Here is a 25,034-nt window from a genome sequence, read left to right on the forward strand (position 1 = left end):
AATGAATTAAATATTAACATTATTATATTGAATCATTGATAATATATTCAATTAAGATTACTTAATCTTAAATGTTAATACATTTAAGTTATTAAATATATTAAATATTAAACAGTATATTAGTTATTAAATATTAGCATAGTTAAATGATTTAAATAATGCTTACATGCATTCAGAGTCTCCAAGAGGATAAATAAGACATTATTAAAGTGGTTGCCTCTGTTGGGAAGAGGGTTGGGCAGGTGGTACATAGGGAGGTATTTCACACTATGATTTTTGAACCATGTGAATGTGTTAGCTATTTTTTAAAAAGTTAAACAGGGGCGCCTGGGTGGCTCAGTTAGTTAAGTATCTGCCTTCAGTTCAGGTCATGATCTCAGGGTCCTGGGATTGAGCCCCACGTCAGACTCCCTGCTCAGAGCGGAGCCTGCTTCTACCTCTCTGTCTACCCCTCTCTTGTGCTCTTTCTCAAATAAATAAAATCCTTAAAATTTTTTTAATTAAAAATTTAAAAAGCTAAACAACCCCAGAGTCATAGTCATAGATGTAGACCCAGTTATTTAAGTGCCTCAAAAGTAAGATTTATTATATTTAGGCAAAATACTAACAGTGGTTTTACTCTTCATGCCATCCTATTTTATAATACTTTAACTTTTTTTCTCTTCTCATTCTACCAGAGGAAAAAATCTCTTCCTAAAAAAGTAAATGCATATACTTCCCTGCTGATAACTTTATAGAACTTGATTATACATTTTAATACTTTCCCAAAATTATAAATGTACTTGCATGATTTTTTAAAGATTTTAAAATTTTTATTTTATTTACTTATTTGAGAGAGAGAGGGCTCATGAGCATGAGAGAGAGAGAGAGAGAGAGAGCACAAGCAGGGGAAAAGGGGTAGAGGAAGAAGCAGACTCCCTGCTGAGCAAGGAGCCCGATATGGAACTCTATCCCAGGATCTGGAGATCATGACCTGAGCTGAAGGCAGACACTTAACCAACTGAGCCACCCAGGTGCCCCACTTACAAGAATTTTTACATAGGAAGTTTTTTACACATTTTACCTTAGAGAGTAGATGCTCAGTACCAAAAAAAGTGCAACAAGAAAATTTTACAATTGTTGGTGGTACATTTTTTACCACTTTAAAGTCAACATGTCACTGTGGTGGCACCTGTGATTTCATCACTGTTCTTTAGTGACATGTTGTGACAGAGATGACATATTTTTCACTATTGTACAATCACATTCCACTCACATTGCTCACTTTCTTCCTTCTCATCTCTGCAAATGCAGAATGAATGAAAGATTCATGAGAAGCTTAACATGAGATCTATCCTCTTGACAAATTAAGTGCACAATAAGGTATTTTTACCATAGAGACAGTGTTCTGCAGCAGATCTCTGGAATTTCTTCATGCTGCGGAGCTGAAACTTTATACCCATTGAATAATAATTCCCATTTCTCTGCACTCCCAACCCCTGGCAACCATGATGCTATGGTTCCTATTTGACTGTTTTAGGTACCTCACGTAATTGAGATCATGCCGTATTGGTAATGTCCTTTCGCTTCATCCATGTTGTGGCATGTGGCAGGATTTCCTCCTTTTTAAGGCTGAATAATATCCCACTGGGTGTTCATACCACATTTTTTTATTCCTTCACTCACCAATGGACATTTAGGTTATTTCTATAGGTGGCTGTTGTAAATAATGCTGCAGTGAACATGGGGAGCAGATATCTCTTTGAGATTCTGATCTCAGGTTTTTTTCTGATAAATACCCAGGAACAGGACTGCTGAATCACATGGCAGTTTTATTTTTAATCTTTTAAGGAAACTCCATCCTGTTACAAACTTTGAAATGCTTTCTGCATACTTCCCATCTTGTCACATAGAATATTTGAAAGGCTCAATATTTAATAAAAGTAAATTTTTACTACTTCATCAAAAGCATACTTCAGTGAAACTGGCATTATTTTTTTTTTAAGATTTTATTTATTTATTCATGAGAGACACAGAGAGAGAGGCAGGCAGAGACATAGGCAGAGGGAGAAGCAGGCTCCCATGCAGGGAGCCCGATGTGGGACTCGATCCTAGGGCTGTGGGATCATGCACTGAGCCGAAGGCAGATGCTCAACTGCTGAGCCACCTAGGCGTCCCAAAACTGGCATTATTTTTAACTGGAAGTGCCTGCCAGTGAAGAATACAGTGGCCATTAGTACAGTTTGGTGCCACTGTTTTGATTCCTACTAAAGCACATGATTGCCTTAGCACTGTTAGAATAAATGTCAGCACCGTGGATAAGGCAAATGGCATGTTTGTATTATTATGAAAGCAATTTTGGCTTCATGGATTTGGTCCTTTAGAAAAGGTCTCGGGGACCCTCGGAGGTTCATAGACCACATTGAGAAATACTAAATTAAACTAACCTCTTAAATTTCATAGCTAAGAAATCTGGGTTTTTGAAAGGAAAGGTAACCAAGGCGTTAGTAGCAGAAGTAAGATTTATGTCTCTTGAGCTCTGTGTTCCTATGTAGTACGAGGTCAACCTCTTTAAATGAAGCATGGTAATTCAACAAGGATTTATAGCTTTACTAAGAAAACATAACACATTTGTCATTCTTACTCAAATAATCTGATTCCACTTGCAAAATAACTAGACATATTGGAGGATTAATATCAGGTCACTCGAAGCAGAGTAAAATTAAGCAGCTCTTAGGAGGCCCTGAAAAATCAAGCTTGTTTTAATTTTTTTCTTCCTTTTGCAAGCTTTTATGTCACCAACCTATGATTGAAAAAGTTACTGAGCATAAAGCACTGTAGCATTCCTCTTTCTCAAGCGCAGACCTTGGTGTTGAGGGCTGTTCATTGCAGCCATTATCCATTAAAATGATTTCTAGGTTAATTGAGCATTTAAAGTGGAGCATCAGACTTAGCCAGAGTAGGGCCTTGTGCTGCCTTCCCTACAGTGGAAACAGATAGTAGGCTCAGAACTCAGAAGTATTGTCACCTAAGGGAAAAAAATACCAATTTGATCTGAATTTAAGAGATGGGTTAAGGGTTAAAGATGGGTAAAGGGTGAGTTAATATAGCAACAATTTCATAGTAGTTATTTTCTAGAACAGGTATAAATAAAGGAATGAGAAAAGAATGTAGCTTCTGAGAATGTAAAATAGATAAAAAGAGTTTATCAAGTGACAAAAATGTCTTGCAGGGCCCCCAAAGGGACGTGTGATGTGTGATGCCAAATGCATCCTGATCCTTTGGGTAAAGAAACCAATGAGGCCTCAGAGATTGCCTTCTCATAGTCTTCAAGCCAGGGTGCTGGCAGACCTTATGGTTTTGGTTTTTGTTTGGTTAGTTTTTCATTTAGTTCCATTTATAGTACTTCTAGATAGTAATGTTTTATCAGCATCCACCTAGGTGAGAAAAGTGTTAAAGAATATCTGCTTTTTAAACATTTATTTCTTAAAAGATGATACGTGTGTCTCTCTCACAGGGTACCAGGTCCCTGTCATAATCCTCCCACTTATCAATTTCACTTCTTGAGCACCTACTATGTATCAGATACTCATCTAGTTACTGGAGGTAGGCAGCCCAGACTCCCATCTCATGGAGCCCACATTCTAGAAGAGGCAAACAGGCCACAAATAAGGCAGGAGCAACAGCAAGTGCCAAGGCCCTAAGGCAGGAGCAGGATGAAGGAGGAGGACAGTGAAATGAGATGAGCTTGGGGAGGTGGGGCCCTTAGGCCAAGTAAGAAATTGGAATTTTAAGCAAGGGAGAGGTATAATCTGATTTATGTTTCTTAGAGATATCTTCAAGTGCTGTCTAGACAAGAATGGAAACCTCATGTGTGAAAACAGGGAGACCAGTTTGGAGACTAAGGTAATGCAATCCAAGGAAGGGCTGCTGGCAGTGAGAACTAAGGTGGGGAGACATGGAAGGATGGAAGCTGTATTTGGGGGGAGTGTTGACAGGCAGGGTTAAACATGGGTGTGAAGGAGAGTAAAGAATCAAGAATAATTCTTCAGTATTGATTTTTAGCTTGAGCAAAGTGGATGCCAGTTGTTGACACGGGGAATCTAGGGGGTTGAAGAGGAATCCAGATTCTGTTTGGAACATGTTACATTTTGATATGCTTATTAGACTTCTGAATGGATATTGGCAATGCTGGTCTGAAGTTCTGGGTAGAGATCAGGGCTTTTTGGCTAATAATGGGATTAGACAAGATTACCTAGGGAAGAATCAGAAAACAAAGGGAAAGGGGCTATTTGCCAACTAGCCTGTAAGAGTTTCATTATTCCAATAGCAGATACAGGTATGCCAGGATATCCTGGCTGATGATAAGCCCTGGAAACCTCCGCAAGAGCCGTGTCAGTAGAGCCCTGTGGTAGAAACTCTGCTGGTGCAGGCTGAGGAGAGAAGTTAAGGAGATGAGTAAGGAAATGGGAGAGTAGTAACTAGTGAGGTTTTTCAAGAAGTATTGCCTCTAAGTGAATCAGAGAAATGGGGCTGTAGTTTGAGAGCTTGTTCTTAAGTGAAGGAATGTATTTTTAAAGATGAGGAACTAGGGCAGCCCCGGTGGCGCAGCAGTTTAGCGCCGCCTGCAGCCCGGGGTGTGATCCTGGAGACCCGGGGTTGAGTCCCACATCAGGCTTCCTGCATGGAGCCTGCTTCTCCCTCTGCCTGTGTCTCTGCCTCTCTCTCTCTCTGTGTGACTATCATAAATAAATAAAAATTAAAAACAAAAAAAAAGATGAGGAACCAGTCTAAAACAATGCTACTCAAAGTGTGCGCAACCAAGCAGCCAAGGGTCTGTTAACAGTACAGAATGAACTGAGTAGGAAATCAAGAGGAAGAGTTTGGAAACTTTTACATCACTTTTTATAGAACCTTGAAACATCCAAGCAGATGATCATTTTTCTAATATTCATTTTTATTGTACTTTTGAAAAGTATTGGTGACAACTTCAATTTAAAAAACAAATTGGTCCTTTTATCAGAGTCACAAAGTTTGAGAAGCTCCAGAATGTGTTTGATAGCTGATGATTAGATCTAGTAGTAGTAGAGAGAGAAATTGATGATTGGCAGGGGTGAGGCGGGGAACAGTGTCAGGAACAAAATCCTTGGGAAGGAAAGACTATTGAGACCCCAGGCATCGGTAGGGAGATTTGGAGAGGAGCAGCAATATTCCATCCTCATCATAGGAGGGAAGTCAGAAAGAAAATAAGGTTACAGTTGCAGGGACAGGAGTACCATTGGTACAGGAAAGGTGAGAGGGAGGCCCTTCCAGGTGCTTCCATGCCATCTTACCTGTTACCGACTAGACTGGCAGACAACCAGACAAACCAAAACTTCTCTCATATCTGTAAAATTTAAAGTGCTGAGTGATGTTGTGTCATTGGTGTCAGTAAAATCCTCCCTATGGCTATTATGTGAATATCAGCCCTGTACAATTATCAGATGAAATTCAGAAACATCTTGGCTTGTCTACATGACTGCCCTTCAGAGAATGTAAGGTTGATCCAATACCCAAAAGGATGGGTTCCAAGTTTTTGCACATGGGGTGAGTTTTCAGTAGGAAAGTGGCTTAGGTTTTTTTTTTTTTTTTTTCTGGCAAAAGTAACATGAGGTTTGTATCTGAAAGTATAAAATTATACTGGCACACTACAGGTTAGATGTCAGTGGAATTGAATTGATAAACAAATCAAACGTGACCAGTCAGATAAGTATCATGACTTGAAATAATCGATCCTAGCAGTATGTTCCAGTTGGAATAAAATGTCATGTTTTATAGTCAATTTCAGTTAACTCATCAAGACATTAATTTAATACATTGGGATTAAATCAAAATGGCCTTTCCTGAAGAGAGTAATCTTTGTCGACAGTAACAGTTGTGTGACATTCTACCTAGAGCGTGGTTTAGCTTTGAGCTTAAAGAGTCTTTGCCCTCTTCCATGGAGGTGACAGAAATTATGTCAGAGACTGTCTTTGTGAGAGCTCTAGGCAATTTTAGAACTTTCCACATTTCACTCCTGAGCTTCATTGGAATAAAGGTTCAGGACAAGTTTATTTCTGAGTTTAGAGTAGCCTTTGTTATTTTTTTATTCTTCTCTGTATTTTTGAAATATTTTACAATAAGTATTTGTTACTTTTCTAGTTTAAAAACATTTTTAAAGTGAAATAAGTCAAAGACAAATACTGTATGATATCACTTATATGTGGAATCTAAAGAAAAAAAACGACAACCATAGAAACCAGAGACTAGAATGGTAGTTAACCACCGGCTGAGGGCATGGGGAAGGTAGAGAGGTATTGGTCACATAGCTGTAAGATGAACAGGTTCTGGGGATCTAGTGTACAGCATGGTAATCATAGTTAATAATATTGTGTTGTATACTTGAAAGTAGCTAAGAGAATAGCTTTAAAAAAAAAGGCTTAAAAAAAAACCACTCTGAATCAGAGCTTCTGAGTCACATACCCAGCTTTTAAATGAATTTAGCTGAGGGAAGACTCTGAACTTTAGAAAGATGAATTGATAAGATTTGTAATATCGCTTTAGATTTTTATGTTGCATTTTTTAACAAGTTATATGTTTTCTAAACCTGAAAGGCATACATTCAGGCAATATGCATCTATTCACAATGATGAGTTTCAGGGAACCCAGAGGTTTAGTTTATTCTAGATACATTTCATTAGAACAAGAAATTAAGGGTTGTAAAAAAAAAAAAAAAAAAAGGAGAGAAGAGGAAGAGAGAGAGAAAATAGATGTCTGTTGTCTGTTGGTTTAATAGAGATAGTCTATGCATGAAAATATGTGACATTTACAAAAGAAATTTAATAATTTTCCAGGAAGCAAACAGAGCTAAATGATGCAAGAGAATATATATTTGTTCACTTTTATTTCTTTAGATGAAAAATATATTAAATCTTATGTTTTAGACAGAATTTTGAGATCAGGATAAAGATACCTAAGAAATTGACTGTTGGGGGTCTTCTGTATGTACATCTGGGGGGTTTATGTGTTTCTCCCCTCGTCAGCTTCTGAATCAGAGTCACTAGTGTTAGGAAAGAACATTAACATTCTATTTAGTGACAAGTGATTTATTTACATATAAATGATTTTAATTTAAAAAGTCTCTGGTGTATAAATAACATATATCACTGTTTTCTGGTCAGAGGTTCATAAAACAGCATTACATAAATGTTTTAATATTTTGTCTTGAGGATTTTTTTGTTGTGTAAACAAATACTTAACTCTTCCCAGTTTACAGGACAGAACAGTACCTATCTTACTTGCATTTATTGATTATGGAAACCTTTTTAGAACTGTAAGATCTTCCTAATGAAATATATTCTTTCTGGAAGCATTTAATCTTACCAAGGAAAGCAAGTCAGCATAATATTATTGGCAACTTCTTAGACTTTCCCAAGAGAGATTTTTTTTTAATCCAAAATTGAAATGTTAAGATCAGCTTTTTAAATCTTTAATCTGACTGCATCCCAAACCTGGGGTTGACTTGTATTGCCCTTCACATCATTCTCATTTATAGTGAATAATAGCAACAGGCATTTGATCTATGTCTGGGTTAGGGCTAGTCTTGTTCCATGCCATGAGTCACTGGTGGATTTACTTAGTGGGGAAAACCAATACCTGCTGCTGGGCAAGAGTTCTTTTGTTTGTTGTCTTTCTTTAAAATCTTGTTTTTCTCCAGCTGGAAATAGGGGGGTAAGGAGGGTAGGGTAGAGAATAATTTACTATTAAAGTAATATTTTCACCTGATCCCAGAGATACAGTCTGTTGGGAGGCAAGCTCTAATGTTTTTCTCCAGAATAAAAAAAGTTTTAGCTTTTCTCTTACTATTTAAAATCTGGTGATTAGTTAACTATAATATCTCCCATAGTTAAACAAGGAAAGGGACAGCTAAATTTTTTTCATTAAATTCTTACCCTCAGAGCAGAGATAACAAATGTTAAAGAGATCCGGAACATTCATCCCATGTGAGCAAAATATGGTGACATATTTTTCAAATAAATCATGAGTACGTTTGATTTATTTAGGTGGGCAGGTCAACAGAAAGCCCTATCGACTTCGTTGTTACAGACACAATTTCTGGCAGTCAGAACAACGATGAGGCCCAGATTACACAAAGCACCATATCCAGGTTTGCCTGCAGGATCGTCTGTGACAGGAATGAACCGTACACTGCACGGATATTCGCAGCCGGATTCGACTCTTCCAAAAACATATTTCTTGGAGTAAGTACTATTACTAAGTACATTGTTTCAAGAAAAACAGCCCTTTATTATCAGATAAAACATTTGAATGTGGCCAAAACTTTGCTTTCCACAATGCTTCTAGTTAGAGTTGGAGATTTTAGTCTTCAGATATGGAATTTGAGAGGTTGCTATTAAGAAACTAAAAATAACTATGTCATTACTTGATACTTGTTCTGTTTGCTGTATTATAATATGTAGAGTAATTACTTTTTAAAAAATACATATTGACATCACGCTTAATGTATTTATAGTAGATTTAAGAGGGGTTATTTCAGTAGGAAAAATAAATGGTCAAATCTACATAGAGTTCAAAAGAAAAATTGACATTTATTCATTCAAAAAATTTTCATTGGTTTTTTTCTGGATTCCACGTCTGGTGTTATGGATGCACTATCACAGAGAACAGAACAGACTAAAAATCTCTGGCTTCATAAGGTTTCCATGTAAATGAAATCTAGAAGTTTTAGTGAATATCCAGTTTTAATATAGTTTTTTTTTTTTTGAACCAGGATGTTTTTTCAGGGAAAAAAATACAAAATGGCCTTTAAAAAAATACCCTAAACAATAATAAAAATGTATCCTTTCATGTTAACAAGGGGCCCCATGGAAGACAGCTCCAGGGTTGGGTAATTCAGTGGTTCTGTGACATCTAAGAAAGCAGATTCCTTCTGTCTTGCCCCCTACCTCCCTGGACAGATCAGCTTCCTCAGGCTGCCCTAGGGATGAGAGATGGCTCTTGCACTTCCATGCATCTACTGTCACGTGATGACTTCCAGCTGAAGAGGCAGCCCAGCGGCACTATTTCTTCCTTATCTCTCTTTATTGTTTTTTAATTTACTTTTTGTAATTGAATAAATTTGACACATAACATTGTATAAGTGTAAGGTATACAGTCATGTTACCTTGATATGTGTTGTAAAATGATTGCTGGTATAGCATTATTTACCACATTGTGCAATTATAGTACAATAACATGGTCTATACTTGTAATATGGTGCATTAGATCTCTATGGCTGCTTCACTGCTCATTACAAGCTTGTACCCTTAAACACCATCAATCTTATCACTCTACCCCTATGCCCCCACCCACCCACCCCATCCCCGGTAACTATCATTTTATTTTTCTCTGTTTTTCATAGGCTTAACTTTTTTAGATTCCACATACAAGTAACATCATATAATACATATTTTCTCTGACTTAACTTGCTTAGCATAATGTGCTCAATCAAGGTCCATCCATGTTGTTGCAAATGGAAGGCCATCCTCCTTTCTCATGGGTAACTCATATGTACAGTGTCTTTTTTATCCATTCATTCATTGATGGGCATTGGGGTGGCTTTCATGTCTTGGCTGTTGGGAATAATACAGTAAACATGGAAGTGCATATATCTCATTGAAACCCTGTTTTCAGTTCCTTTGAGTATGTGCCCTAAAGTGGAAATGCTGGATCATATGGTAATTATTTTTTTATCTTTTGGCTATTTTGAGTGTTCTGTGGTTGCACACAAAGTTTAGGATTATGTCTTCTATTTCTGTGAAGAATTCTTTTTAATGTTTCGATGGAGATTGTGTTGAATCTATAGGTGGATTTGGGTAGTATGGCCATTTTAACAGTAGTCTTCTGATTCATAAGCATGGGTTATCTTTCCATTTGTCTGTGTCTTCAATGTATTGCAAAGTTTTGTCCTTTTCATTGTATGGATCTTACACTTCCTTGGTGAAATTTATTCCTAAGTATTTTACTATTTTTGATGCTGTTCTGAATGGGATAGTTTTCTTTATATGTTTTTCAGATGCTTCATCATTAGTGTAAAGGAATGCAACTTATTTCTCTGTTGGATTTTTGTCCTGCCACTTTACTGAAACCTTTAATTTCAACAGCTTTTTGACTAACTCTTCACGATTCTCAATATATAACATCATATCATTAGCAAATAGTGACAGTTTTACTTCTTTCTTTCAGGTTTGTATGCCATTTACTTCTTTATCTTGCTAATTGCTCTGGCTAGGACTTCTAGCACTATTTTAAATAGGAATGGTGAGAGTGGGCATCTTTGTCCTGTTTCTGATCTTAAAGGAAACATCTGCAGTTTTTATTCACTGAGTATGACATTAGCTGTGTGTTTCCACATATTTGTAGATCTTCTCACTTTCCTTTCATTGTTACTTTCTAGTTTCATACCATTGTGATCAGGGAAGATAATTGATATGATTTTAGTCTTCTTAAACTTGCTAAAATTTGTTTTGTGGCCTATCATATCTCTCCTGGAGAATGTTCCAGTGCACTTGAGAAAATGTGTTCTGCTACCATTGGATAGAATGTTCTGTATATGTCTGTTGAGTCCATTGCTCAAAAGTGTGGTTCAATTCCAGTGTTTCCTTGTTGATTGTCTGAAATATCTATCCATTGATGACAGTGGGGTATTGAAGTCCTTTACAATTATTATACTGTAGTCCGTTTCTCTTTTAGATCTGTTATTATTTGCTTAATATAATTTGCTACTTGGATATTGGGTACATATATATTTACAATCATTATATTTCTTGATGTACTGACCCCATTATGATTATGCAATGACTTTGTCCCTTGTTACCCTTTTTGGCTTGAAATCTGTTTGTCTGATATAAATATTGGCTATACCAATCCTCTTTTGGATTCTCTTTGCTTGGAATATCATCTTCCATACTTTCATATTGAGCCCTATGTTGTCTTTAAAGCTGAGATGAATCTCCTGTAGGGCAGCATATAGTTATCTTTTGTTGTTGTTTTTTAAATCCTTCCAGCCACTCTATGCCTTTTGGTAAGTTCAGTGCATTTACATTTAGTTTGATTATTGATATGAAGGACTTATTACTGTCATGGTCTCTTTTGCCTTCTGGCTATTTTGTCTCTCCATTGTTTCTTTTTCCTTCCATTTCTTTTTTTTTTTTTTAATTTTTATTTATTTATGATAGTCACACAGAGGGAGAGAGAGAGGCAGAGACACAGGCAGAGGGAGAAGCAGGCTCCATGCACTGGGAGCCCAATGTGGGATTCGATCCCGGGTCTCCAGGATTGCGCCCTGGGCCAAAGGCAGGCGCTAAACCGCTGCGCCACCCAGGGATCCCTTTCCTTCCATTTGTATCTATATTTGTACATTGGTGGTTTCCCATGGTGCATCTTGCTCAATTTCCCTTGCTTTTAATGTTTTGTCTCTGCTCTAGATTTTTGCTTTGTGGTTATCATGAACTTTACATAGAACAACTCATAGATAAAATAGTCCTTCTGCTGATAACAATTAATCTTCATTTGCCTATGAAGAATCCATCCTTTAACTTTTTTCCTTTTATATTTTTGATGTCACAAATTATCTCTTTTTATGCTGTGATTTTGTTACCACATTGTAGTAGCTGTAGTTATTTTTTACGTCTGCTATAGGTATTTTTAATGTCTTTGCCTTTAACCTTTCTACTCTAATTGAGAATTTATTTTTTTTATAATTGAGAGTTTAATGTACTATTATAAAGAGTTACAGCTTCTAATTCTATCACTTTTATCAGAGTTTTATTTACTTCTGTCTTTTCATTTTAGCTTGAAGATCTCCTTTCAACACTTCTTATAAGGCAGGTCTGGGGTGGTGAACTCCCTCAGCTCCTGTGTGTCTGGGAAGCCTTTAATTCTCCATATCTGAAGCATAACTTTGCTGGGTAGAATATTCTTGGCTGGCTGTTTTTATCTGAGAAATTGAATAGCCTGATGGGGATTCCTTTGTAGGTTACTGTCTTCCCCCTCCCCCAGCTGCCTTTAAAATTTTATCATTGACTCTTAATAATTTTTTAAAAGATTTATTTATTCACAAGAGACACAGAGAGAGGCAAAGACATAGGCAGAGGGAGAATCAGGCTCCCCAGGGGGAACCTGATGTGGGACTCAGTACCAAGACCCCAGGATCAGGACCAGAACCAAAGGCAAGACACTCAACCACTGAGCCACCCAGGTGCTCTGACTCTTAATAGTTTAAATGTAATGTGTCTTAAAGAAGATCTTGCATGGAGAATAATAAGGTGTTCTGTTAGCTTCATGGACTTTGTATATCCAGTTCTTTCCTCAAGTTTTAGAAGTTCTCAGGAATTATTTCTTTATATATGCTTTCTGCCCTTTTCTCCCTCTTCTCCTTCTAGAAAATCCATTATTCTTATGTTGGCTTTTCTAATGAAGGTGGCTAGCTCTTGTAGTGTGTCTTCACTTCTTAAATCTTACTTCTCTCTTCTGTTCCACATGAATCATTTCTATATTCTAGTCTTCCAGCTTGCCAATTCTCTCTCCCATCTGATCTGCTGTATTTCCAGTGCATTCTAGTGCATTCTTCATGTCATTTATTGAGTTCTTCAGACCCAGAACTTGTTTGGTTCTTTTTTAGAATTTTATTGCCTTGGGTAAAGTATTCCTTCTGCTTGTTCATTTTATTTCTGAGGTCATTGTATTGCCTTTCTGAGTTTTCTTGTATCTCATTAAATTTCTTCATAACAGCTGTTTTCAATTCTTTATCAATAGAATGTCCATGAAATATTCATGCAGTATTCCATGTCTTTGGATTCAGTTGCTGGAAAACTGTCATTTTCTTTTTGTGATACTGTATTACTGTGATTTTTTTCATGGTGTTTGATTAAAAGTGCCTCTGTCCTCACATTTGAAGTAGGGAACACCCTATTTAGGCAAGTTTCTGTTTACTTTGATTCTAACAGTTCAGCAGGTTGGTAGTTAGGGGCCTTTCTTTTATCTTCCAGAAGGTGGTGCTATAGCACAAATTTTTGGTTTCTCTTATTGGGTAGAGGTAGGGGCTGACTTTTCACTGAGGTTGGGAGTGGGCTCCAAGGGAAAAGGAGTGAGGAGATGCAGCAGATTTGGGGGAGGTGTGTACTTCGCTCTTGGGGCTTTGATGTACCCACAGTCTGGTAGTGGGATCCTCAATTTGGGGCGGGAGGTGGAGGTGGTCCCAGAAGTCCATGGACCAGAACCCTGGGGCAGACAACAGGAGACACTTCCCTGAAGTTCTCTTTGCCTACTTCCCTTCCCCCATTCACTGCAGTCTTTCCTCCAAGATGGCAATGAATCCTTCCATTTATAGAACATACATAGAGCAGACACCACCACCCCACACTCACCTCCTTCACCCTCCACCTCCTTTGTCAGAAAAGGTCACACTATCCCCCTACCCACTGGCCACTGCCTTTGCCACCTCTGGCTCCCCAGCAACCCACCTTCACTGCCTCCTCTGGGATACAGTGCACCCAATTTCAGGGGCATAGATGTATGGATTTCAGGTGATCTGGATGCTGTGCAGCTGTGCTCTTTTTTTGTTACAGATGTCTGGTTGTAAATCCAAGAGGCTAGAAAAAAAGGAATGATCCATGCCACTGGGAGACTGATGTCACTCTTTCTTTCCATTCTCTTTTTAGAACAAAGGAACCTTACCGGGAAGATTAGCAGAAGACCCAGTCATGTCTCATTGGCCAGAGCTCAGTCACTGGCAGGAGGGCTTATCCTAATCAGAAATTATCCCTGGGTCATGTGAGCAATAGCTGGCTCTGTCACCAAGAAAGAGGAATCACTGACACAGGCATCCAAGAGTGTTTGTCCTGCCATTATATCAGGCTGTCTTTACCTTCCATCCTTGAGGATATTTATGAAGAGATACTGGCCACAACTTGTTAGCCTAACATTTGTAAAAATTTTGTATGTTTAGTAAAAATTCCTTTTTTCCCCCCTACCTTCTATATACTTCCCAGGTAATGATTACATATAAAGCACTAATACAAAAGAGGCAAAAGCATTGCACAAATAGAACTGAAGAACACATACTAGATTCCTGGAATCTCCCAGGGGCAAAGCGGGGATGGGGTGGGTAAAAGAATCTCTGAGGAAAGGGCCCAGGCATCAGGTTCTTTTTCTTTAAAGCTCCCAAGATGAATATAATGCATATCCAATGATAAATCATTCATACATTTTAGCACTTTTATGTTATCAGAATAATTGCATATTTTATCCTTCTGATTATTAGCTTTAAATAGAAAATGAAAATTCATCACTTTCTTCTGTCTGCCCATACTGGATATTTTAAAGAGATTCTGGAATCCCTTCATTTTGAACATAATCTTAGCATGCTTTTTCTGTTCTATGGTATGTTCTCCAGGAAAAGGCAGCAAAATGGAAAAACCCTGATGGCCACATGGATGGGCTCACTACAAATGGCGTCCTCGTGATGCATCCCCGAGGGGGCTTCACTGAGGAGTCCCAGCCTGGGATCTGGCGTGAGATCTCTGTCTGTGGAGACGTGTACACCTTGCGAGAAACAAGGTCGGCCCAGCAAAGAGGAAAGCTGGTGAGTGGTCTTCACTTTGGAAAATGCACCACACTACAAAAGCCTAGCTCAAGGATTATCATTTTTCTTCCCTAAAATCCAGAACTTTTGTGCAGGTACAGTGCTATGGACCATTGGCCCAGGAAAATGAGAATTCCATAAGCCCCTGAAAATGCTAGGGAGATGGGCTTATTTCCTGCCATGGTGAAGCTTTTCCCACAGTAGAAGAAAATGACCTTTTTGCTCCTTACTACCTTAATAGCAAATCTTTTATTATATGCTTCACTACAAAATTCCACTTAAATTCATTTTAAGGACAACCTTATTTTTAGCGTAAAACTTTAGTAATTTGGAAAAATGCTGAGCCATCTAAGACTAATTAGTAAAAATTATGAATTACAGAATTATTTACTAGACTTTCTGGAACTAAAAGATAATTAAGTTAGCTTTTTTTCCTTGAATTCATAGTAAGAAATTAATATATAATTCCATATATAATTCACCAAAATCATAAAATTCTTTATTTGAAATCATTCATAGAGGGCATTGACTTGGCATGTTAATATTTTCCTATAAATATCCCTGCTTATTCCAAATGGCCTAAAGCAGTTGGCTTTTAAACTCTTTCTTTTGTGGAGAATAATTATAAGCCCTTAAATGGGAAATTTGGGGTGTCTAACCTTGCCATACCTGTGTAGCACAGCGCCAGAAGTTTCTGAGTAAACTTTCAACTCCAGTGCTTTTAATTAATCAGTAGATAGAAGCTAGAATAAGAACGAACGAATGTTTTCTTCAGAACCCGCCTAGAAAAGCATAAGAGTAATCTAGCATTTTTCAGCAAGATGATAACCAGCTATAACTGAGATGGAGAAAGAAGATGGAGGTTGGGTAGGGGGGCGGAGGGGATTCATACTAACCTGGTTTGCTAGACTCTACTCGATGTTTGTTTGTAGGGAACTATTATTTTTATTTGTATTTCACACCATTACTGAGCTACAAGTACAGCTTCTGCATTTTACAATAAAGCCCAATATTAGAGCACCCTGGCCAAGTAAACATGAGAAATGTTTTCTAAGAAAGACCAGAGAAAACACAATAACTTCTGTTTAAACATTTTTCAAGAGACTGTAAATAGGGAACAGAATGTGAAAGCAGTTTTTTCCAAACAACTTTGTTTCTGATCATTGGATAACTTTATACAAAACTGCCCTAGTTTGGCTGACTTGGTGATCTGTCATTATGATGGCAAGAGTAGAAGTCAGTATAAATGGTTGCTGGGTACAGGCGTGTTAACATTTCAGAGACCTCGGCTAATGAGATCTGAGCAGCTTTGTCAGGGAAGTGGAATCGTGCCCATTTTATGGATGAGGAAGGTACAGCATAGAGAGGTTAAATATTGTCCAGGGCCCCAGAATTCAAAGGTGGCAGCAGATGGGATTAAAACACCGTCCTCCCCGACTAAAAGTCTGGATTCTGAGCTGCCAGTGGGTATCATCTTGTGAGGAGCAGCACCTGGCCCTCACCTGGGATGGTTTACACCAGAACATTCGCTGGAATGCACAAAGGGCTTGTCTGTCTCCAAGGGCACATTTATAGAATGAGTTTCTTGCCTCCGCTCAGTGATTGTACAGTGACCCAGCTCAGGCAGCCGTGTGTGCCAGAGAAGGGGGCAGTGCTCCTAAGAAGAACTCCAAAAATAGCCTGTATTCATGGGCTGTATTAAATCTCAACTAATTTTGAAGTTAGTCCCTGTAAGAGACCCTTAGATCTGCCCAGAATTGTGCTGTACTGTTCGTTTGTGTACAACTGGCCTGGCCTACAGCAAAGGTTTCTGAGTTCCCATCAGTCTGATTTTGCACTATGGGAGACACTGAGGGTGTGAGAGGACCTAGCTTCCCTGCAACACCCCTTGTTAGCCAGGAGAAGTTTGTCAGGTGAACACCTGGGGATTCTTTGAGCTTATGTTTTCATTAATGGCTCTAGTTCTATACATGTGGCTGGTAGCATTGATGTAAATTGTCTGGAGATGAGATTAGGAAACGGTCTCTGGCAGTACTCTACGTTTGCAACACACAAATGTGGAGAATAAAGTAGAAGATAGAAGGTTTTATATTAATAATATACCTTGGCATTTAATGTGAATCTACATACTGATATGTTAACAACTGCCATGGTTTCTTATCACAGCAGTCTTTGTCCATGATCAACATAATTAATTAAACGTGGGGGAAATGTCCTTTCAGGAGCTGAACCCCCTGAATAAATAGGCGAATAGACTTTGAATTATATCCTATTCCTTTATCTAGTTGGTAACATTTATAATTCTGCTCTTAGGTGTGAGTGTACTAGAGACCTTTCTATTCCACTAGATCTATACTAGATCTATAGATATAATGTATCAAATTATATTTGGGGGTATTTAATTAAACTATATTGGCCCTGTAAAATTTAGTGTGAGTTAAGTTAATTTTAGGAGCTATAAACATAACCATAGTGTTACATACTATGGTACTAGTTACATATTAGTTACATACTAGGCTCTACTAAGTGCTTCATATTAAGGCACCCAAGCATTGCTCAAAGCTACCCAATGAGATCAGCCATTTTACAATCACTTTTTCTACTAATATTTGGTGCTTTTAAAGAAGGGGCTGCTTTCTCATTGAAGGAAAACTTTCGAAGTGGCACCAAGTGAGACTTGAATGTTGAGTGGGAGTGCCAGGCCACAACGTGGACCTGGGGTGGGGCATGCAGCGCTGTGCTGCAGAATTCTAGGCAGAGGTCGCTCGCACACAGGCCAGTGGACAATCCAGCCAAGCGCGTGCAAGGACTCCATCTCAGACCAGAGCAGCCCTCTTCACTGTAAGAAAGATCTGTGGCCTCATGGTCAATGACCTTTTAAGTGTGTTAAGTTTGGGTGTGATCCTGAGGGCAGTGGAGAGCCAGCAAAGACCTTTGAGCCAGAGAATGACAAAATTTCTCTTTGGCCCATACCTCTGCTGCCCCTCACAAGTTCGCCCCCTCCCACCTCCTCTAGCCTTGCAGGGATGTGGCCCAGTTCTGTCCCCGGGCCTCTCTGCCCTCCTGAGACCCTGCCTGAGCAGTGTCATCCACTCCTGGGGCTTCAGCCTGATGCTGCTAAGTCCCAAACGTGCTTCTCTAAGCCAGATCTGCAGTCGTGTGGCTCCTGTGCACAACCGTGGCCCACCCTCTGCAGGACCCTTGGATTCCACACATCTGAAACTGAACCACCTGTCATTTCCCCCCAAATCTGCCATTTCTCCTATATTCCTGGTCTCTGGAAAGCTGCCTCTTATGCAGACAAAGCCAGAGACATTGATCTGTCTTCCTCAGATCAGGAGCAAGTCCTCAACATTTCTTAGCTGTCTTGGCTGTTGCCGCTGGTAGTCACTGCCTGCAGGGTACCCACCCTCTGCCTGGAGAAAGAACTCCCACGGTCTCCCCCACCTCCAGTCTTAAACTCATCCAATCCATCCTCCACACTTCTGAAGTGACCTTTTAGAAAGGCAAATCTGTTCTTTTATAGCTGCTTAAAACTCTGCATTGATTCCCTCTGGGCACGGGAGGCCAGCCAGGACGCCAGCCTGAGGCTCCCGTCCAGCTGGTGGGTGGCCTGTGGAACTCCTGCTGCTCCCTCTACGTGCATGCTGTTTGGCCTTTGCATCCATCCCTCTTTCTGAAGTGTCTTCTCTTCCACCCCCCAGTTCCTGATAACTTTCTCAAATCCCTATTTAAGGAAAAGCCTTCTTAGAAAGCATTTCTGATCTTCTACCATCAAAGTAATAGTAGCAAACATTTGCATAAGTGCCCACTGCATGCCAGACATGGTTCTGAGAACTTTATTAGCATTCCTCATCCCCTTGTCCAGTTTTACAGAAGAGGAAACAGAGGCACAGGCAGCTGAAGTAATGGCCCCAGGTTAGAGCTAGTGTGTGACAGAACCAGGGTGCACAGCAAGGCCACAGGCTGCATAGTCCATGCTCTTGACCCCGGTGGTGATACGGCCTCCTGTGATGATATTAGCTAACACTTTACTGACCTTCACTGGCTCCTGGCTCTGGCACGTTTGCTTCCCACTATGAAAAAAAAAGACGTCTCTTCAGTGTGGGTCGAGCAGCTTTATTCCCTCCAGGCCTTAAAGTACACCTGGCACATGGAGGCAGGGGTTGGATTCCCACGTGACATGTCTTAGAGCTTCTCATCAGCTGTCTTTGTAAGCAGTTGGTGCCTAGTGTGCTATCCTTATAAAAGTAAAGGCTTTTTCTGATTGACTTATTTCGCTTAGCATAATACCCTCCAGTTCCATCCACATAGATGTGAATGATAAGATTTCATCCTTTCTGATGGCTGAGCAATATTCCATTTTCTCAGTCTGTTCATCTGTCGATAGACATCTTGGCTCTTTCCAGTTTGGCTGTTGTGGACATTGCTGCTGTAAACATTGGGGTGCAGATGCCTCTTTGGATCACTACATTTGTATCTTTGGGGTAAATACCTAGTAGTGCAATTGCTGGGAAGAAACCAGAGAGAAAGACCAACCATGAGAGACTCTTGATTCTAGGAAACAAACTGAGGGTTGCTGGAGGGGAGATGGGTGGGGGATGGGTCACTGGGTGATGGGCATTAAGGAGGGCAAGTGATGTGATGAGCACTGGCTATTATTTGCAACTGATGAATCACCGAACTCTACCTCTGAAACTAAAGATGTTCTATATGTTGGCTAACTGAATTCAAATTTTTTTTAAAAAATAAAAGCTACTGGGGGGATCGCTGGGTGGCTCAGTGGTTTGGCCCCTGCCTTTGGCCCAGGGCCCGATCCTGGAGTCCTCCCGGCATGGAGCCTGCTTCTTCCTCCTCCTGTGTCTCTGCCGCTCTCTCTATATATATATCATTCTTAAATAAATAAATTAAATAAATAAATAAATAATAGATAGATAGATCTTTAAAAAAAAAAAAAAAGAAAGAAAAGAAAGCTAATGGCGAACGCTTCTGCTCCAAACGGTAGGAATGCAGGACAAACAATAGAGTGCGTGAAGCTAAGGATCACCAGGCATCATTTGGTCCGCTCTGCTGCAGTAATTATGGCAGTGTCCCCCAGCGACCTGGGTCGGCTCTGGTCACAAGGAGCCTGGGCTGGTGGGACGCGTCCTGTCCGTTAGGAGATCAAGGAGCAATAGTGTTACTTACAGAAGACAACTGAAAAATCTTAAGATTTGTGAAGTTGGTGCAAAATAACCCCTAGAGTCATTGTCCACGTAAAGCCAGGTGAATCTGTGCTTAGGGCTTTGGGAGTATGGCATGTCCAGATCCTACCCAGTGTTCCCGCGAGGACACCAGCAGGACGGGGATGTGGGGGGCAGGCGGGTGCCTGGAGCCCTTCGGGGAGGCAGGGGGGTGAGCTGCCCGCCCGTGTTCGCTTGAAAGAGGATTTGTATTTTGAGAGAAAAGAACCCCAGAGTGATGTACAAAGCCTGCCTGTCTGTCCCCACGCGCCGCAGGTGGAGAGCGAGACCAACGTGCTGCAGGACGGCTCCCTCATCGACCTGTGCGGGGCCACGCTGCTCTGGAGGACGGCCGACGGCCTCTTCCACACGCCCACGCAGAAGCACATCGAGGCGCTGCGGCAGGAGATCAACGCGGCGCGGCCGCAGTGCCCCGTGGGCCTCAACACCCTGGCCTTCCCCAGCATCAGCAGGAAGGAGGTGGTGGAGGAGAAGCAGCCCTGGGCCTACCTGAGCTGCGGCCACGTGCACGGCTACCACAACTGGGGCCACCGCAGCGACGCGGAGGCCAACGAGCGGGAGTGCCCCATGTGCAGGACTGTGGGCCCCTACGTGCCGCTCTGGCTGGGCTGCGAGGCGGGCTTCTACGTGGACGCGGGCCCGCCCACGCACGCCTTCACCCCGTGCGGACACGTGTGCTCCGAGAAGTCGGCCAAGTACTGGGCGCAGATCCCGCTGCCGCACGGGACACACGCCTTCCACGCCGCCTGCCCCTTCTGCGCCACGCAGCTCGGCGGGGAGCACAACTGCATCAGGCTCATCTTCCAGGGCCCGGTGGACTGACCGGGCCCTCGGCGACTGGGTGAACGAGTTACTGTGAAGCTTTTTTGCCACTAACTCTAGATTTTACCTTTTTTATGATGCTGTTTAGTAAGGGGAGGGGGGCCTGAGGCTGGGGGCCGGGGGGTGGGGGGCAGAGGAGGTGGGCGCGGCCAGACCCGGGGGGCGGGGGCCTGGGAGCGGCGTGTCACCTGCGGGGCGTGTCACCTGCGGGGCGGCGGGGGCGGCGGGGGCGGCGGGGAGCCCCGCAGAGCTTCGTGACCGTGGCGTTTCAGGAGCCGCGCGCTTCGAGTGTCACCCTGGCTTCTGAAACCGTGTTTTTGTTGTTTTTGGTTTTTTCCTTTGTTAACTTGGACATGATCTTGAATCCCAGTTCACGAATGTGGAAGAAAGAAGGTGTCGGTGCCCAGAAATAGCTGCCCCGAGCCGGGCTGCGGCGGTAAAGGGGGGGGGGGTGCTGGGCGGGAGACCGCGGGCGCAGCGGGTCCTTCTGAGGCCCTGCGTGGTCAGATTTTTCTTTTCTGGGCAAAGAAGATGCCTACGCTGCCCTGTGCTTTGGTTTTGTTTGCTTTGGTGGAATTCAATGACTTTATCCACAAGAGTCATCAAATACCTTGGCATCTCATAGAAATCTCCGCGACCTTTCAGTCCGCCTTTCCCTAACGTCCGTGTAAGATGGTCCCGTCCCCGACACCCCTCGTCCACGGCCAGCGCTGTGGGGTTGATTAAAATGCAGCAACCCCCATTCATTAACCGAGGGTGATGATTGCAGCGGTCAACGGGGGCCTGGTTACCCAGGTACCAGAACATCAGGTTTATTTACGTATTGGATTGTTTAAGGCTTACTATTAAAAAGAAGATTTTACTCTGTAAAACCACTTGTTGGGTTTCTTCCTTAAGAAGGCCAAAATTCTGGGAGCCTGAAAGCTAACAGCTCACCACGAAGCAGTCGTTCTGGTTCACTCCCTCACTGCCATCTGTCACCCTCTCCCGCAGCTTACAGAGCCCTGAAGTTTCGAAAATGTTTGCAAATCAAACTAAATTTAAATGTGATCATTAGATATACACAACACCAAGTGGTACATCTGCAGAGATAATTTGAAATTCCTGATTTCAAGAGAGCAAATGAGTGTTTACTGAGGAATAATTAAATCAGAATTTCATATGAGCACCAACCATCCTTCTGTTAGTTCCTATTCATTTTGAATCATTCTCAGATGCTCATTCTCCGCCCTCGGTACCTAGAGTGTCGCTGCTCCCAGAAGGTAAAGACTCCTTAGGACAGGAGAGCGCCACAGCTGGCCTGCATGAAGTAGATCCCTGCCACACGGAGCAAGTATTTATTTAAACTAACATCCTCTGAAGTTGACCATTACAGATCCATGCTACATTTTAACCTTTGTTAGGGGTATGGAATTTATAGGATTCTCACATACTGTACTCATACTTGAATGTCTTTCCATGTTTTGCCTACTGGCAAATACGTTGCCCTATTTTCAGTTGTTCTAACACATTTTGAATGTCTCTTTTCCTGAAAGTGATTAGATTACCCTTGATCGCTGCTACTTAATTTGACCTAACACCTAAAAAGTTCAGCTTCTCAGTTAACAAAAAAAAACAAAACAAAACAAAACAAACTTTACTTTTCAAAGGAGATGATCGTTGAAAAGGAGACATTTTTGTTTTGGTAATTTTTAAATGATGTGGAAATCCAACAATAGTCCTCTTATTGATCACTTACTCTATTCTTTAGGTAATTTCGTTTTCTTTTTGTCTGCAGGTAATGTAAGTCATAATGTATCAAATGCCTTTTTATGCAGCCTCTGTCTCCAAGGATTAGCTTTCACTCAATCGTGCAAAGGAGGCAATAGTCCCTTTTCTTGCTGTATGGCTAGGTGGGTTGAGGAGTCTTGATACCCTAAAAGTATCTTGTACGGTCAGTGGCCTTGCATCTAGAAGGGCTGGATTTTCCCTATCAGAGACATTTCTGGAAAGTTATGATCTGTCATGTTCCACTTCAAGGACTATAATACTTCAGGGTCTAGCAGTTTTACGTGCAACACATGCCCCAAAATAAAATGCCAATGTGAAACTTTTTTTTTTTTTTTTTTACTTTCAGTAAAGTGAGATGGCTAAGTCAAAGTTAAACTTGGGGTAATAAATTCTAAGCTCTTGGAAGGAGTAACAGGCGAACTACCCTGTGTCTGCATCACATCTTTGATGTCCAAGTGAGGTCCTAAGGACCAGCAGAGAGGTGGCAAGTCTGCACAAAGGCAGCCATGCTCCTCTTGTTCCCTTCTAGTAAGATCTGCTTAGAATTTGGAGTAATGAGTTGTTTTCTCCAGAGGTGAGAGCAGTTCAGTTTGTGAGAATAAAGAACTCTGGCTCAATGAAGTAATACAGTTCAGAAAAAGTAATTGCTCAGAGGTTACTTCTGTTTTTGTCTTGCTTGCTACCAGATTGGGGTCAGGGTGGGGGGTCCCTCTCCCCCAGGTATATATATATATAGGAAACTGCTGACAATTATCCTGATCTTGGCCTGACCAAAATGCCTTTTGTGAATAGATCACCAGAAGTAAAACCCCAATGATGTATTTCCATAGTTAATTTTTTTCAATTGTCAGTATACTATTTAAAAAAAAAATGGATGGGATACAACTCAATATTTTTCTAGTCTGGAATTTTTTTATTAATAATCGGTGCTGTCGGGTCATGCATGCTGCAGCTCAATGTTTCCCTTATTTGGTTTCACTTTTTGCAAAAAGGGCTACAGTTCACACTGCAGAGTAAGTATTAAACTTTCTGGTCCCCCCCCAACTGTGGCCCAAAAGAATTAAAATCTTTTAATATAAATAGCATATTTATCATTCCTCAATAGTTAATTATAGAGTTTGGTACCTTTGTGCCTCAGGGAAGCCACGTGATATAACTGGTTATAGAATTTCAGGGTTAGGGTTTAAAGAAAGGAGAAAGCCATTGGGAAAATGGGCTCCATTAAGGAGACTAATGAATCTGGATGCAGAAATATGCCAGGAACTGGCATACACATGATTGTAATAGAATTTATTTCCAGTATCAATAGGGAAATCTTAAGTTATTGCATATACTGTATTAGGAAAGTTGAGAACTCTTCATAAAGCTTCAATTGCTTTATTTTTGCTTACATAAAACTCAAACCCCTGGTTTTTGGAGCTCAGTATTGTTATTTGGGCACTTTTGAAAGTTAAAGGGAGCATGTTTTCTTCTTTTCTCATAGGTTACAGAATTGTTACCTGCAGTTCTATGATTTTGATCAACTTTTTAAAAGCCATTCTGTGCTTTGGATTGGTGTGAAAGGATGTATGATCGATCATAGCAGTCTTCGTCCTGGCTACAAGCTAGTTATCTTCAGGCAGTTTTGTCTTGTAACAGTGGAATTTCTGATAGGCAAACCACAGAACCTTGATTTTAAGCCAGATCCAGCTCCATTCCCTTGGCAGGCGATCTTCTATCCCCATAGTTTAGCCTTCATGGGCTGAGGGTATGAAGTTCCTCCTCCAGTGCTGGAAATAGAGCATAGCTCTGTTATCGTTTCTTTATGACCCAAAGGCCAACGAGACAGCTCCAGGATTTTTTTTTAGAAGAACGTGTAAGCATTACTAAAGTAGTAAAAAAATAAAAAAAATAAAAATAAAAGGTTCAGTGTTTCTTTTCAGTGAAACTTATATCTTCTCAAGTTTTTGCCCTCATGAAAAAGCCCTAGAGGAAGATAGGAAAAAGCAAATATTTTTCCAGTTCTACTTAACCATTTCTAAACAAAAATACACTTGATGAAAGGGAAATTATTTCTTCTTAGCTGAGATGACAGATTGTTTCTCTGTATTAAATAGTCTAGAAGTTAAGGAGTGGTCATATTTACCATGTATAGTGTTACAAGCAGTTAAATTTTATGGATATATTTGTAAAGCTGTTCTTTTATATTTCATGTCAAATTGAAAAGTTTATTTCTTCACTATTGTACCTGTGGAAATACAAGCCATTTTACAGGAAAAAAATCTTCAAAAATTATTAAATGGATCTCAGTATGTTTCTGAGTTGTTGTCTTCAGACTCTGTGGCTGTCTGGGGTTCATCAGGACATTTAATACAAAGTTGATACAAAAGTAGACTTGATTTTTGCATTTCTCAAACTTCCAAGTTGATCCCAAATACTTGAGCTTACTGTATGCTGTTCCACACAATACATATTTAAATCTGATTTTGAAAACCCTGTTAATTTTTTTTATTAAAGAATTCCATTGGTGCTTAAATCTAACTTCCAGGAGAATTTAACAAGACTCATAGAATAGATTT

General features: G+C 40.6%; 1 protein-coding gene across 2 annotated transcripts in view; it reads left to right on the forward strand.

The window, feature by feature from the left end:
• Positions 1 to 20,814, forward strand: part of PELI2 (pellino E3 ubiquitin protein ligase family member 2) — a 177,840-nt gene extending 157,026 nt beyond the window's left edge. For both annotated transcript variants that reach the window (XM_077909398.1, XM_077909399.1), the window contains 3 exons: positions 8,061 to 8,258; positions 14,453 to 14,641; positions 20,140 to 20,814. In XM_077909398.1, coding sequence (XP_077765524.1) covers positions 8,061 to 8,258; positions 14,453 to 14,641; positions 20,140 to 20,706 — 954 coding nt within the window. In that variant the 3' untranslated portion in view covers positions 20,707 to 20,814. The remainder of the gene's footprint in view (positions 1 to 8,060; positions 8,259 to 14,452; positions 14,642 to 20,139) is intronic.
• The last annotated feature ends 4,220 nt before the right edge of the window (positions 20,815 to 25,034 follow it).

The sequence above is a fragment of the Canis aureus genome, chromosome 9 (assembly GCF_053574225.1).
Source record: "Canis aureus isolate CA01 chromosome 9, VMU_Caureus_v.1.0, whole genome shotgun sequence".
NCBI lineage: Eukaryota > Metazoa > Chordata > Mammalia > Carnivora > Canidae > Canis > Canis aureus.